The 13705-nt window shown below is 49.7% G+C and overlaps 1 protein-coding gene and 1 long non-coding RNA gene across 2 annotated transcripts in view; one reads left to right on the top strand and one right to left on the bottom strand.

The window, feature by feature from the left end:
- LHFPL4 (LHFPL tetraspan subfamily member 4) overlaps positions 1 to 13342 on the top strand; it is a 30424-nt gene extending 17082 nt beyond the window's left edge. The window contains exons 3-4 of the mRNA XM_037134782.2: positions 7099 to 7335; positions 10007 to 13342. Of these exons, the coding sequence (XP_036990677.1) occupies positions 7099 to 7335; positions 10007 to 10107 (338 nt within the window). The 3' untranslated portion in view covers positions 10108 to 13342. The remainder of the gene's footprint in view (positions 1 to 7098; positions 7336 to 10006) is intronic.
- Positions 2877 to 6211, bottom strand: LOC128628043 (uncharacterized). The gene is made up of 2 exons (XR_008392368.1): positions 5729 to 6211; positions 2877 to 4730 (listed from the first exon to the last, which is right to left on the bottom strand). It is a non-coding gene; the product is annotated as an uncharacterized LOC128628043 (long non-coding RNA).
- Positions 13343 to 13705: the final 363 nt, after the last annotated feature.

Below are 13705 nucleotides of genomic sequence, written 5' to 3'. Positions count from 1 at the left end.
GGGCAGCAGAGAGAACTGTAGGATTCTCAGGAGTCTCCTCTTAAAGGGCCCGAAACAGGCTTAGATTTCCACAGACTCACTCCCTCTAGGCTTCAGCACCAGGGTAGCAGCTGAAAGGGCACCAACAGTTCCCTTTGGGGAAGAAATTGAAGTGTCTGGCATCCAGGAAAGTGCCAGGGGATGAGGTCAGGCAGCAGCATTGTCCCCTTTCTGAACCCTCCCCCACACACAGCCACAGGGTGGCAACACCCCCAGAGACTCCATCAACCTGGTTCGAATGGGTTGTCCTGTCCTGGCGATTATCTGAGGTGCTGCCCCATTCCACTTGCCAATGCACTTTTCTAGACTAGGCCATGCTACCAACACAAGAAATCAACGCAGTTCTACCTACTACATAGAAACAAACACAGGGAAGCTGTCAAAATGTGGAGACAAAGAAATATGGCCCGAAAGAAAGAACGGAACAAAACTCCAGAAAAAGAACTAAACGAAATGGAGATAAGCAATCTGTCAGATGCAGAGTGCAGGGATTAAGAAGTACAAATTGGTAGGTACAGAATAGAGGGGTTCGTTAAGAGCAGTATAGAAAATGGAGTGGCCAAAGAACTTACATGCATGACCCATGGACATGAACTAAGGGGTGTGGGGAGGGGGATTGCTGGAGGGAATGGGACATACCAGGTAGAAGAGGCAAAGGAGAAAAAATTTGGACAACTTTAGTAGCATAATCAATAATTTTTTTTTTTTTTTAAAAAGACTGCCCCGGCTGGTGTGGCTCAGTGAATTGAGTGATGCCTGCAAGCCAAACGGTCACCAGTTAGATTCTCAGTCATAGTACATGCCTGGGTTTTGGGTCATGTCCCAGGCTGGGGACTTGAAAGAGGCAACTGACCCATGTTTCTCTCCCTCTTTCTTCCTCCTTTCCCCTCTCTCTAAAAATAAATAAATAAAAATCTTAAAAAAAAACTTATCTCAAGGCACATTTACAGCACAGCTTCGGAAAAAAAACCCTCCTGTATATATTTTCTCTTACTAATTCTTTACCACTTCTTAGTCTCATCCTAATTTTATTACCCAAGCTCAAGTATTATCTTTCCTTTTAACTCTCCTTTCCTTTCTTAATTCTAAAAAGCTTAAGAGCATGCTGCCTGGTGCAGCTCAGTTGGTTGGATGTTGTCCAGCAGAACAAGGAAAGGGTCGCCCGTTTGATCCTAGGGTGTGTGCCTGGGGTGTGGGCCAGGTTCCCGTTTGCAGACATGTGAGAGGGAGCTGATCGCTGTTTCCCTTGCACAGTATTGTTTCTCTCCCTCCCTTCCCCTCTCTCTAAAAGAAGTAAATAAAATCTTTTAAAAAATAAAGTTTAAGAGCATTTCATGACCTGACATAATTGGAAAAGGATTGGACATGATAAAACCATTTTATTATCAAAGTAGTACACGCAGAAATTAAACACTTTCAACAGTACAGGAGGGTACAGAATGAAGAGTAAGTGCCCTCTTCTACCTTCCTCCCAGGCTTCTGTATCCTTCCAAAGGGGGAAAACCATCATTCCATACACATAAAGCAGAACCGTGTGGGGCACAGGAAAACACTGGCTACATGTTGATTTGATAGAAATTATGACTGCTGTCTTCAGTAGACATCTTATCTCAGAAAGCGCGCTGTGTCAGCCCTTACAGAGCTACCATTCTTTCTAAATGTTGCTATGCATTCCATAGTTATGTACAGTTTAAAAACCGTAGATGGGATCATACTATATAGACGATTCTGTACCTTGATTTTTATTTTTTTAATTTATTTATCTTTAGATGGGAAGGGAAGGAGGGAGAGAAATATCAATGTATGGTTGCCTTTCATGAGTCCTCTTGCTGGGAACTGGCCTGCAACCCAGGCATGTGCCCTGACTGGGAATCGAACCGTAATCCTCTGGTTCGCAGGCCCGAGCTCAATCCACTGAGCTACACCAGCCAGGGCCTGTACCTTGATTTTTAAACGACTTACTATATCTTAGAAGATTTTCCATGATAACACATACAGTTGTTTTCCATTTGTTTTAATGGCTATGTAGTATGCCATGGTATGTATACATCGTGCTTTATTTAACATTTCCTCTCAATAGACATTTCAGTCCTTCGTTATAAAAAAGGGGGCTCAGTAAGTACCCTGTACACATCCTTTGGGTACATGCACAAGTTTAGCCATAGGATGCATTTCCGAGTTAGAGATAAGTGCATTTACGACTTCTATGGACACCACTGTTAGTTCCCCACGTGCTCTACCTTCACACCACACAATGGAGCCTATCGCCATTACAGTGACGATGTCTGCTTTGAGCCTTGATATCGCCACTCCTTTGATGACAAAACTGAGGTTCTGAATGGAGAAGTGACTTGCCCAAACACACAGTTAATTATTTTTCCCAAAGCATACACATGATACCAAAATTCAGAAGGAAAAACATATCAGTTAGGACTAGGCTTGGCTGTATGCCATAGGAAAACCCCAAATAATGGTGATTTAATTACCCTCGGTTCTAGTCTCTTTTGCAAAACCAGTGCCCAAGAGTTAGGCAGTCCAGAGATGGCATGGTAGCTCCTTCCAGAGCTCTGCTCCACCACTCCTGGAGTACAGCCCTTGTCCTTCAGTGATGGTTGAAGATGGCTGCTAGGACCCTACCCATCACATCTGCATTCCAGTCAGCAGGATGGAGAAATGAATTAAGAAAAGGACAGCAAGGGACACACTCTAACATCCTTATAAATCTGTTTATAACACGTAACAAATACATAATACATCTGAAGGCATTTTTACTTAGTCTTGTGGTCTTTGTTTTCTTTTTTTTAAGGGTTTAAAAATTTTTTAAATGTTTATTTTAGAGAGAGAGGAAGAGAGAGATACATAAATGTGAGAAACATGGATTGGTTGCCTCCTACATGAATCCAGACTGGGGACCAAACCTGCGGCCTAGGTGTGTCCCTGACTGGGAATCAGACCCCCAGCCTTTTGCTATATGGGACAGTGCTCCAACCAACTGAGCCACCCAGCCAGGGTATGGTCTTTATTTTCAATAGGCAAGTTCTCAGCTAAAAACTGGGGCTCTGGGGGGTGGGCTGGGATGGGATTAAAAAACAGAAAACTGTACTTGAACAACAATTAAATTTTAAAAATTGGGGCTCTAATGGTAAGAAAGAGGGGATTAAACAGATATTGTAGTAAACAGATATTGGTTTATGTCATGGTTTTATGTAAAAATTCAGCTTCTACCCTCAGCAGTAACTGTTAACATGTCTTTTATTTCTGGAAAAAGACTCCTCTCTTTTGTTCAATATTTTTTTTCCCCACTCGGCCAAGAATTCCCGTGACCTGCCTCCACATTACCCTTAATAATTTGCTAGTTCTCTTCTCCGTCATTTGATTCTCACAAAAGCTCTATGGAATGAACAGGACTTCCATTTTACAGATGACAAAAACTGAGTCCCAGAGAGGTGGACTGACTTTGCCTGTAGTTGCGCACTAAAGAGACGGAGCTAAGCCTCCTGCTGATGCAGTACAAGGTGGACCCTGTTTCATTAATTTCAAGGAAAAAGGCTCAGTTTGGGGCTCGTGTGTCTTTAACTCCTTTTACACAGGCTAAGAATTTTAAATGAGGGAGCAGCCCTCAGGCTCAGAGCATTTGGCAGGCAAAGTGTGCAGCTAGAATCTAAGAACATTGTTTTGGTTTCATTATACTTATATTTACATAAATAGTTTATAAATAGTTTCTTTCTATTTATGGAAAATAATCTTGGTTCCTTTTCCTTGATAGTGTAAATCTTACTTTGTAAGTAAATGCCTCTACTTTAAAAAATGAATCCATTCAGAGAAAAACATTAAGTAAAGACCTGCCTCGATTTGAATGCAGATCCCACCACTTCCTAACTGTGGCATTGGATTTGATAACCTGGTCCTTCTGAGCCTCAGTATCCTCATCTGTAAAATGAAAACAATAACTTTTCCCACCTCAGATTTTGTTACAAGATTAAATGAAATCATGAATGTTGGGAGCTCAGACCCTTGGCACACAGTTCAGCACTCAATATTATTTGCTAACATTATAATCCCATTACTAACAATATTAATATTATTAATCACAGTTTTGTCACATGTCCTGACTTCTTGGAGCAGGGAGACATGCCCCATCTGAGGGCCCCTTCCCCTATACCAGTGGTTCTCAACCATGGACAGTTCTGTCCCCCAGGGGACACTTGGCAATGTCTGGAGACATTTTTTATTATGACTTGGAGTGCTGGTGCCACTGCCATGTGGTGGTGGGCAGAGCCCAGGGATGATGCTCAACATCCCACAATGCACAGGACGTGCGGTCTCAGCTGCAGCTGAGAGCCCCTACCTCATGCTGCACCCTGCCTTTGTGCCTTGCTTGAAGCAGCCAGTTCTTCAGCCAGAGGACTATTTCAAAAGAGACTTCAACTTGGACTCCACAAAGAACTCAGCCTGACCTTCCTCATCCAGCAAATGGGAATGGGGAAGGCTGCCTTGCTTCTAGTCATTTCATCACCTGGTAGTTGAACTTCTTGGTCACTTCCCTGGTTTAGGCAGTCCCTGGTGGTCTTTCCCTGTCTTCCCTGAGATCCAGGAAAACCCATTGGGTTTGCTTTCCTTCATTCGCTTGATTTCTGATGCTTCCCATTCCCAGAGTAGCGTTTGGGGCTACACAGTCACCACCTAAAACCCTGCAGAGCAAAGGAGGCAGAGATGGAGAGATGGGGAGAGAGGCTCCAGTGCCGGTATCCTCTGATCACCCTGATAATCAAGGTGTCAGCCCTTTGTTTTCTTCCAAGCACTGTGTGTGGACTTGATTTTATTCCTCCCCACACACCTCTGCTCCCTGCACCAGAAACCATGCCTGCCAGTGTCCCCAGCACCCTGCCTGACACTCAGAATTTATACGTGAAATAAGCAAAGGGAGAGCCAGGGAAAGGAAAGGGCTAAGGGATAGATATAGTGAAGGAAGAGAAGCGAGATGGGGTGTTGAATAAATGTTAAATGCTGAGAAATCTAACCAGGAGAGGAAAAGCGCGAGGGTCGAGAGAGAGAGGGCGGGGGGGGGGGAGGGAAGTGGTGAGGCAGAGGGAGACAGGACGTGCGGTCGCAGAGCCAAGAGAAGAAAGCCGAGAGGTGCTGCAGCGCGCGGCTGGGAGCTTTGGAAGCTGAATCTGTTTCTCCCGAGACGCGGGAGAGGAAACTGCACCCCAAGGGGAGGGCGGGAGAGGAGGCGGGAGCTGGCTGGGTTGGCCTTCCAATGAGGATCTTTCCTCTTTCCTGCCTTTCACTGCGCTTGGAAAGCAACCCACAGGCGGCGGGAGAAGAGCTGCGCCCAGCCCGCCCCTTCTCTCCCCCCCCTCCCCGCCCCGCGCCCCACCTCCCCCTTAAGTTTGTTTCTCCTCCCGCCTCCGACAGGGGCCTGGAGGGCTTTGCAGAGCGTCGGGGTTTCCTGGGAAGGTGGGCTCCGTAGGTTCCTCCTCCTTTCCGGCCGAGTAATCGCCAGAGCATCGCAGGGCTTAGTCCTGAGCCTTCTCTTCAGTTTCCGTAAGGTCCAGCCCCAGGGGTTCGCATGCTCACAACTCCCAAAGTTACATCTGCAGCACTGATCTCCCAGGCCCACCCCAGAGTCCCTCTCCATTTCCGTGTCTAAGGGGCATTTTCTAACTTGTTGAGTTCTTTAACTCACCCATCTCACTCTCGCCTCAGGCCTATTTACAGGTGTCATTCCCTTCGCAGGAACGCGTTCCCCTGCCCTCAGGTGGCCCGGTCTCCACCTGCGCTCAGTCTCAGTGACCGAGGCCAGAGGCCGCGGAGGGGCGGAAGTCCGGCTAGAGGGCGCGGCCCCAGAGGGCTGGCGAGGCCGCAGGAAGCCAAGCGAGAAAGGGACGGAGAGAGAGAGGGCATCACCTCGGGGTCGGGCAGGAGCCTGGGACCTGAGGAGGAGGTGACAAAGCCGAGGGTCCCCTCCCGATCCTGGGGGACTCCATGGGGCTCACGGACAGGGGGCAGAACTGACCCCCCACGTCGTCATCGCTTTCAACTAATACCCAGTTAAACGCCCAGTGACCTGGCGTGGGACCTTCGGGGCCCAGGCGCAGTGACGCAGCCGCAGGGGGAACCCTCAGACTCTGAGAAGGCGCGGTCCAACTGCGCGGGCACCGGTCGTGCGGCAGCAGCATCCCGGGGGGGAAAGGGCAGAGGTCATAGCCTCAGGGCTTCAGGAGCCTGCTTGGTTCTGATTGGTCCTGTAGGGAGTGTGCTCCCTGCCGTGGGCCAATCAGTTATCAGATAAATGCAATGTGCTGATTGGCTCACATTTGAGTCCCACCCACTATGCTGAACACTGGGAAGAGCCCCAGAAATTGACCAAAGTGGGTCACTAAACCCAGAGGGAGTAGGTGCCAAGTAGGGAATAAACAGGGGCCCGTTTGGACTCTAATGCTCTTTTTTGGCCTTGCCCCTTCTCCCCTCATCTGAAACCAAGGCCTCTCTTCCCCAATTATTTCCTTATTTGTGATTATTACTTTTAATCAGTATGAGTAGTTTTGATGATAAAATTACCAGAACCAGGGTCAAACCCTGTAGTTCTCACCCCAGCCTGTTCTCTGAGCACAATAATCAACTATGTGAATGAGAATGCATTTCCAAGTATCTTGATGGGAAGAAAAATGGCGCTCAATATATATTTGTTGAATGAACGATCTAAATAAATAGTGATGAGGATGGGAGAGGGTAAATACGGCCAAGATGCTAAAGGGAGCTACGGGGGTGACCATGGTTTGCTATTTTCTCACGTTTTGGAAGACTTCCCGGAAGAGGAGTTGATTTGGTGGGGGCTCGAGAGGGTATTGTGGGTTCTGGGAAGCTTCTGCTCTGCGAAGCAGTAGGTCATCCCAGGCCCTAGAGTTTCTGGAACCCACAGGAATCGGTTAGCAGGATCTTGGGTTGATGAGTGGAGTTCGGAGGGTTTCCGGGGGTCCTCGGGCTCTGGGAAGTAATCATCCCCTTCTCTCTTCCTTCCTGACCGCGGCGGGGCTGGGCCTCGCGCCCCCTCAGCTCTGTGCCTCGTGCTGGGCTGCATGATCTTCCCGGACGGCTGGGACGCCGAGACGATCCGGGACATGTGCGGGGCCAAGACCGGGAAGTACTCCCTGGGGGACTGTTCGGTGCGCTGGGCGTACATTCTGGCCATCATCGGCATCCTCAACGCCCTCATCCTCTCCTTCCTCGCCTTCGTGCTGGGCAACCGGCAAACAGATCTGCTGCAGGAAGAGCTCAAGCAGGACAACAAAGGTAAGTGCGCTCCCGCTTCCCGCGGGCGGGAAGGCGGCTGCGGGGTTGCGGGCGTGTGTTGGACCTGCGCCTTCCCGGCAGGGCAACTTCTTAGTCAACAGTGAGGCAGAAATTGGGAATGGTACCGACAGAATGACCACCTAGAAACAATTTGATGTTATCCCTTAGAGCTGAACATCTGCGTGCCTGTGACCCAGCAAACCCACCAGTGAGTATAAACCCATGAGAAACGTGCAAGAATGCTCTTGACAGTGGTTTGAAATTAGAATACAACTAAAAACAGCCCTAATGGCCGGCCATTCACAGGAGGATGGCTAACTAAATGGTGGTGTATTCACATCATGGAGTAGTTCATAACGGAAAATGAATCAACTTCGGTTATAGAAACAGAAGGGGTCCACGTTGAAAACGTACTATTGGGGCTGGGTCAAGTTCCAGAAGATGACAGTGAAATTTACTTACTGATTGATTTTAGAGAGAGCGAAAGAAACACCAGTTTGTTGTACCCCTTATTTATGCATCTATTTGTTTATTCTTGTATGTTTCCTGTCTGGGGTCAAACCCACAACCTTGGCATATGGGAACGATGCTCTAACCGACTGAGTCATGTGGCCAGGGCCAACACAGAAAGATTTTTACTGAGCTCAAAAACCAAGTATCACTAAGCAATGTATAGTTTAAACATACATATATTTAGGGCAATACTGTTTTTTTTTAAGCAAAGAAATGAGAAATACAAACAGTAGAATGGTGGTTATATGTGTTTGAGATGGATGGGGCAAACCAGGAGCAGGAGATGGCAGACAGGTAGGTTTGTACAAATTATTGATAGACGCACAGTTCTTGAATTGTGTTTTATATCTAGCATATTGCATATATTGTATGTTGTATGTATCAAGTAACACTTAAATACAATAAAGAAAACTTACACATAAGACCAGAGTCTCAGGAGTCACCACTGTTGTCAGATGCTTATCTGTGCATCCTCAAACCTGATCTGCCTCTTTACCAAACGAGTAGCCTTAAGTGCTACTGTGACATAAGACAGGTATCATCCTAAAGAAACTCCTCCTGAGACTGCTTTTTTGTGCTGCACTCTGGCGCATGTGATAAAGATCTCTCTTTATCATTTCATGCAAAACCGTCTTGCCTTTTTTATTCAGTGCTTAGCATTGCATAAGATAAAGGAACTGTACTTTCTTATCATTCTCCTTTTAGGGGCTATTAGTGAGGTTTCCAGGCTTTTACTGTTACTGGCAATGCTACAATGAACATCTTTGTCTCTGTCATTTCATATACAAGTATCTTCTTGGTGTCTTTCCAGAAGTGAAACTGCACATACCATTGAAAAGATAGTGCCAGATCGCTCTCCATGGGAGGGTTGGCCTTCTGACCCAGGGCCTCACCCTGCCCACTGAGCAAGGGGAGACACTGCCTGGCATCAATGGACAGACCTCTGTCTGTCTAGGTGTGTGTTCTCTGCCCTGAGAAACAGTTATTTTTGTAGTCACACCCTTCCTTGAGCCATTAGTGTTAGCTGGGTCTATGTTCAGCACTTTCCATTAATTATATGTATCTCTTGGAGTTTCCCGTCTATAAAATAAAGAACATGGTGGTGATGACTGTCTCATATGGCAGGAGGTGCTTAGTACTGTGGTGGAACCCTCGGACTGGGAAGGCAGGTTGTCTGTTCTGGAAGCAGGCTGAGCTAGGAAGTGACCACCTCCTTAAGCCTCAGTTTCCTGCACTTCTAAAAATTAGTGCGGTGAGAATGTATTGCCTTATGGAGTTGTCCTGTGAGGAAGAAAGAAAGATTATGCCTGTAAACAGGAATGTGGTGAATGCTCAGTAAAGGCAGCCACTCATTGTGACTCTGAGTCAGGCTGGCATCAAGATCACCATTTTACAAATGAGAAGGTTGAGGTCTGGAGAGATTCAGTCACTTGCCCAAAGTCACCTTAGTGGTGGAGCCAGAGTTTGAGCCCCGGTCCGAGTCCAAAGGCCAAGCTCTTCCCCACTGCCTGCTCCCTTTTCAGGCCTTCCTGGCCTGCTAGCTGCTAACCTAGGTTCTTGAGTCTCCTGCCCTTGGAGGCTCCCCTGTAGTTTCTGTGGTCTTGGTATGCAGTCAGGGCCTGCCCTCTGGTGGCAGCATCCAGAAGTGCATGTCCAAGCCATCTACCCTTTCTATAGGCGTTTGGTCTGGGATGTGACTGGCTTGAGGTAGCCCCATTCCGAATCCTCTCTTCACTCCCCAAATGCCCTAATATCTCAGTGTTAAAAGCGACATCAGCATCCAGGGATGAGTGAGTTCAGTTCTAAGCCAAAGACCTCTGGTACAGAAGTAAAAAATAGAATAAATTGTTGTAATTTCCAGCAGGTAATATGTGCCAAACACTGTGCAGAATGCTTGACTGGCGTTCTTTTATGTCTCCCTGGCCCTCAAAATTACCTTGTGAGTGAGGTGTTCTGCCTGGCTTGCAGACGAGGAAGTTGGGACTCGGTTAGGTCCAGTGGCCTGCTCAAGGCCATCTAGCCGGTTGAGGCCTGGGTGGGATTTCAGAGCCTGTGTAGCTCACCCCCCTGCCCAGCTGTGCCCTGAGGATGGGCCGAGGGGAACTCCAATGCCCTGGTGGTCTCTGACTTTCTCCAATTCTCTTTCTCTCTCTCTTAGATTTTGTGAGTTCTACAGTAAGCTCCGTGTTGCGGCCAGCGGGTGATGTCTCCAGCTGGGGAGTCCTTCCCTGCCCCGTCGCTCACTCACAGGGACCCTGAAGGCCAGGATCACAGCCCAGGAATTGACCTGCCCTCTGCGTGTCCTATCTCTTGGCCTCTCACTCTCCATTCAAGCTAGGAGGAAGGATCCCAGTCTCAGACTGACTTCTCACCTGCTACCCACTTGCCAGCTCCAGACTTTGAAGAGTTGTTGGGGCTGGGTGTGGCCCGGAAGAGGGGAGAGGCCCTGCAGACCCTACCAGGGCCTAAATGTGCCCCTCCCTCAACTGACCTAAGGGAGCTGGACATCCCTTGGGGTCTCCTCCCCTCTCCCCACCTGGCTCGGGGGCTCTGTAGTCTTCAGGGGAAGGAGACACTGTGATTCCAGTGCCCCAGGCTCTCTCAGTCTGAGAACTGCTGCCTGGCTGTATCCTTGTCTCCTCCGGTCCCTCCTCCTGCAGAAACTTACTCAAGATACTGCCCCAGGGCTACCAAACTCTTTCCTCCCCTTTCCTTTCCTTTCCTTTCCTTTCCTTTCCTTTCCTTTCCTTTCCTTTCCTTTCCTTTCCTTTCCTTTCCTTTCCTTTCCTTTCCTTTTCCTTCCTCCCCTTTCCTTTTCCTTCCTTTCCTTCTTCCTCCCTCCCTCCCTCCCTCCCTTCCTTCCTTCCTTTGCCTATAATGGTTCCATCACATCTTCGCAGAGCTCCAGGCCTCACCAGGGCTGCTCTGCCCTGCTCCAGGGTGCTCCCAGCTCTCCCAAAGGAGCCTGAGCTGCACCGAGGGAGAAAGCACAGGGTTTCCCTATCAACTGGCACCCTGTTCAGCCCAGAGTCTGAGAAAAGACAGACAGGCTCTGAGGCAACTGCTGGAGACACTTGGACTCCGGGCAGCTGGGGCTTGCCTGGCCTCTCTGCTGGGCTGTCTCACCACTGATTGAACTCTTGACCCCAACCTGTTTTGTACAGCACAGACTCCTTGGCCCTGTTGTTAGGGTTGGAGGTTGGAGAGGGGGCCTAACCATGGGGCATTAGGGGAGATATCACCCTTCTGCCCCTTCTCATGCCACCTGACCCTGGCATTTGCTAAGGGCAGAGACTATCTTGCCTCTTTGATACTTTTCTGCATAACTTGAACTTGCAGGTCACCTCTGAACAGGGTACCCCCTGTCCCCATCCCCCGCCTTGTAACCCTGTCCCCACCTCTTCCTCCTCCTTGCCCACTTCTCGCCTTGGGATATGGCCAGGGTTCGCAGCCCAATGGGCAATGCTTGGAGCTGAGGCATGAGTGTGTGTGCGTGTGTGTGAGTGTGTGTGCCTGTGTAAGTGTGTGGGAAGTCATCGCTCTCCCCTCCTCCCACTGTGGGGAGCATCTCCTTCCCGCTTGGCAGGGAGCAAATAAGGGAGACTTCCGGGGGTTCCTGGACTCCCCTCGCTGCTGCCGCTGCCGCACGGACCTGGCGGTAGAGCCACCTGGCCGGGGGTGCGGACAGCCCCTTTCAGGCCCTAGTTCAGGAGGCAGGCGGCCTCCTCCAGTGTGCCTGCTTCTGTCTGCGGGTTCTGGCTGCCAGGCCCACTGGAGAGGAGCGTGAGGCCCCACCATTCTGTTATGTTGGCCTCAGCCAAAGAAGGGGAGAAAATCAGTGAGTGCCATGTATTTGCCAACCTTGTGTTCGTTTCCATTGGACTTGAACCTGAGAGGGAGGGCTTCCAAGACAGACTGTAGAGATCCCATGCCCTAGGCCCCCATCTGGCCCCTAACTGGGATAAGATGTTAGGTCCTGGTAGGATTCTGGAAACCTGGAGCTTTCCAAGTCCTGACCCCACCCCCTCCCTTCTCATTCCCTCCTTCTGGGCAAACGCCCTCCCCCATGCTCTACCCAGTACTGGGCCCCCCTCTCCTGCTCCTACCGAGCCCTGCACTGCAGTCCCCCTGCTGGCACCTTCCCCAGCAGGTGGGGCTAAACACAAGGATCCCAGGTGAAAAAGGTGGGGTCATGGAGCCTTGTGGGAGGGAGGGAGTCAGGGCAGGTCTGAACCAAAGCCCAGTGTTTGGAGGCTGCGAGGGAGGGGTTGAAGCCAGTGCTGGGGACTGGGGAGAAAGTAGAGGAGGGAGAAAGAGGAGAAGGGCCAGGAGAGGGAAATGGAGAGGCAAAGACAGAGCAAGGAGGCGGGAGATCCAGAGAGACAGGGAAATGGACAAAGGAGAGAGGAAGAGTGAACAGAGGGGGGACCCAGAGGGACGGGTAATCAGAGGTGGGGGGAGAGGGGACTGGAAAGATGGAAGAAGGATTAGGGCGAGGGAAGGCGGCAGGTGAAGAGAGGGTTGTGGGGAGACATGGAGGGGGAAGGAGAGGATGAGGAGGAGGATGAAGGCAACAGGTCTGAGGAATGGGGGAGCAGCTGCTGTGGGCACTGTGTGAGGGGACCACCCAAGGGGTTGCCAGACTCCTGTGTCTCATGGAGAGGTTAGAACCTACCTCCTCAGAGGTCAAGGACAGGGGCCCAGGTAGCCAACACCTTCACATCCGGGGAATAGCCCATATAATTGAGCGGGCCTCCGAGGTACTCCTGCCCTGACTGTGGCTGCATCAGAGGGGCGGGCACTCCCCAGCTTTCTCTGCTCTGGTCTGAGGACTCTTGCCGGGTAGACCAAAATGGCTGCGTCTTAGACGGGGGTTTAGAGAACTGGTTGGTCCAGTCCTTCTGGGGCCCTGGGATGTGAAAACTTTCCTCTTTGGGGACCAGTATCCATGTAGGAAAACACTTTTCCTGAGGGTGTGAGAACCATGAATAGAATCAAGATCCTTTTCATGCCTGAAAAATCCAAGATGTTGGAAATTTATAGACAGGCTGTGGAGGGAAATTCCTTGCCTTCTTTTGAGATTCCTGCTTGGACCCAGGGGAATCCCCCTTCTCCAGGTTCCAGTGTGAACTGAGAAAGGGAGACCCTCTCTTTGGAGCAGCTGGGGTGTTCCCGGCACAAGAAACTTCCGCAGGCCCCTGCCTGGCTCGGGGCTAGCCTTCGGGTGGGATTGCAGTGTCCTGAGAAGGGGACGAGGGAGCCATAGCCCTTCCCAGAGCTCTGACCAGTGGACCTCAGAGGGCCTGTGCTGTGTGACGTTAGGGTAGCTTGGTGTCGTCTACACCTCATTAGTAAGTTCTGTCTGAATGTGTCCTCACTGTTCATTGTCCAATTTGGTAACACTTATTTCAGTCCAGACCCCTTCTGCTGCTGCTGGATTTGAGCTTCAGTACAGGTGGAATGATGTTCAAATAAACAAACACTTTATATCACCCATGCTGGCTTCTCCTTCTCTGAGTCGGCCCCCCAAGGGATCACAAGGGGTGAAATTCAGCTCGATTCTTTGAACCAGGTTTAGCTGCATATTAACAGAGCTCTTCCATTGTGGCTTAACAGCATAGTTTACTTTCCTGTCCTATGAAGCCAGACCATATCCATGCTGGAACACACTGAATCATCTAACACACCTAGCTGAGATACAGCCTGTTAACTGGGCACATTGCTGCCCCCACATAAAATTGAGGTTCCATTACCAAGGGAAAGGAGGGAATAGATGGGAATGGAAAGGAGGGAATGGGCAGCTGGCGGTGTCTGCACATGCCTGATAGCGCAGGCTTGACTTTGGACTGAGGACTCT

This window comes from Artibeus jamaicensis, unplaced genomic scaffold (assembly GCF_021234435.1).
Source record: "Artibeus jamaicensis isolate MK-2021 breed Jamaican fruit bat unplaced genomic scaffold, CSHL_Jam_final contig_519, whole genome shotgun sequence".
In the NCBI taxonomy this organism is placed as follows: Eukaryota; Metazoa; Chordata; class Mammalia; order Chiroptera; family Phyllostomidae; genus Artibeus; species Artibeus jamaicensis.
The sequence above is the reverse complement of the archived record's forward strand: the minus strand, read 5'-3'. Positions and strand labels throughout refer to the sequence as shown.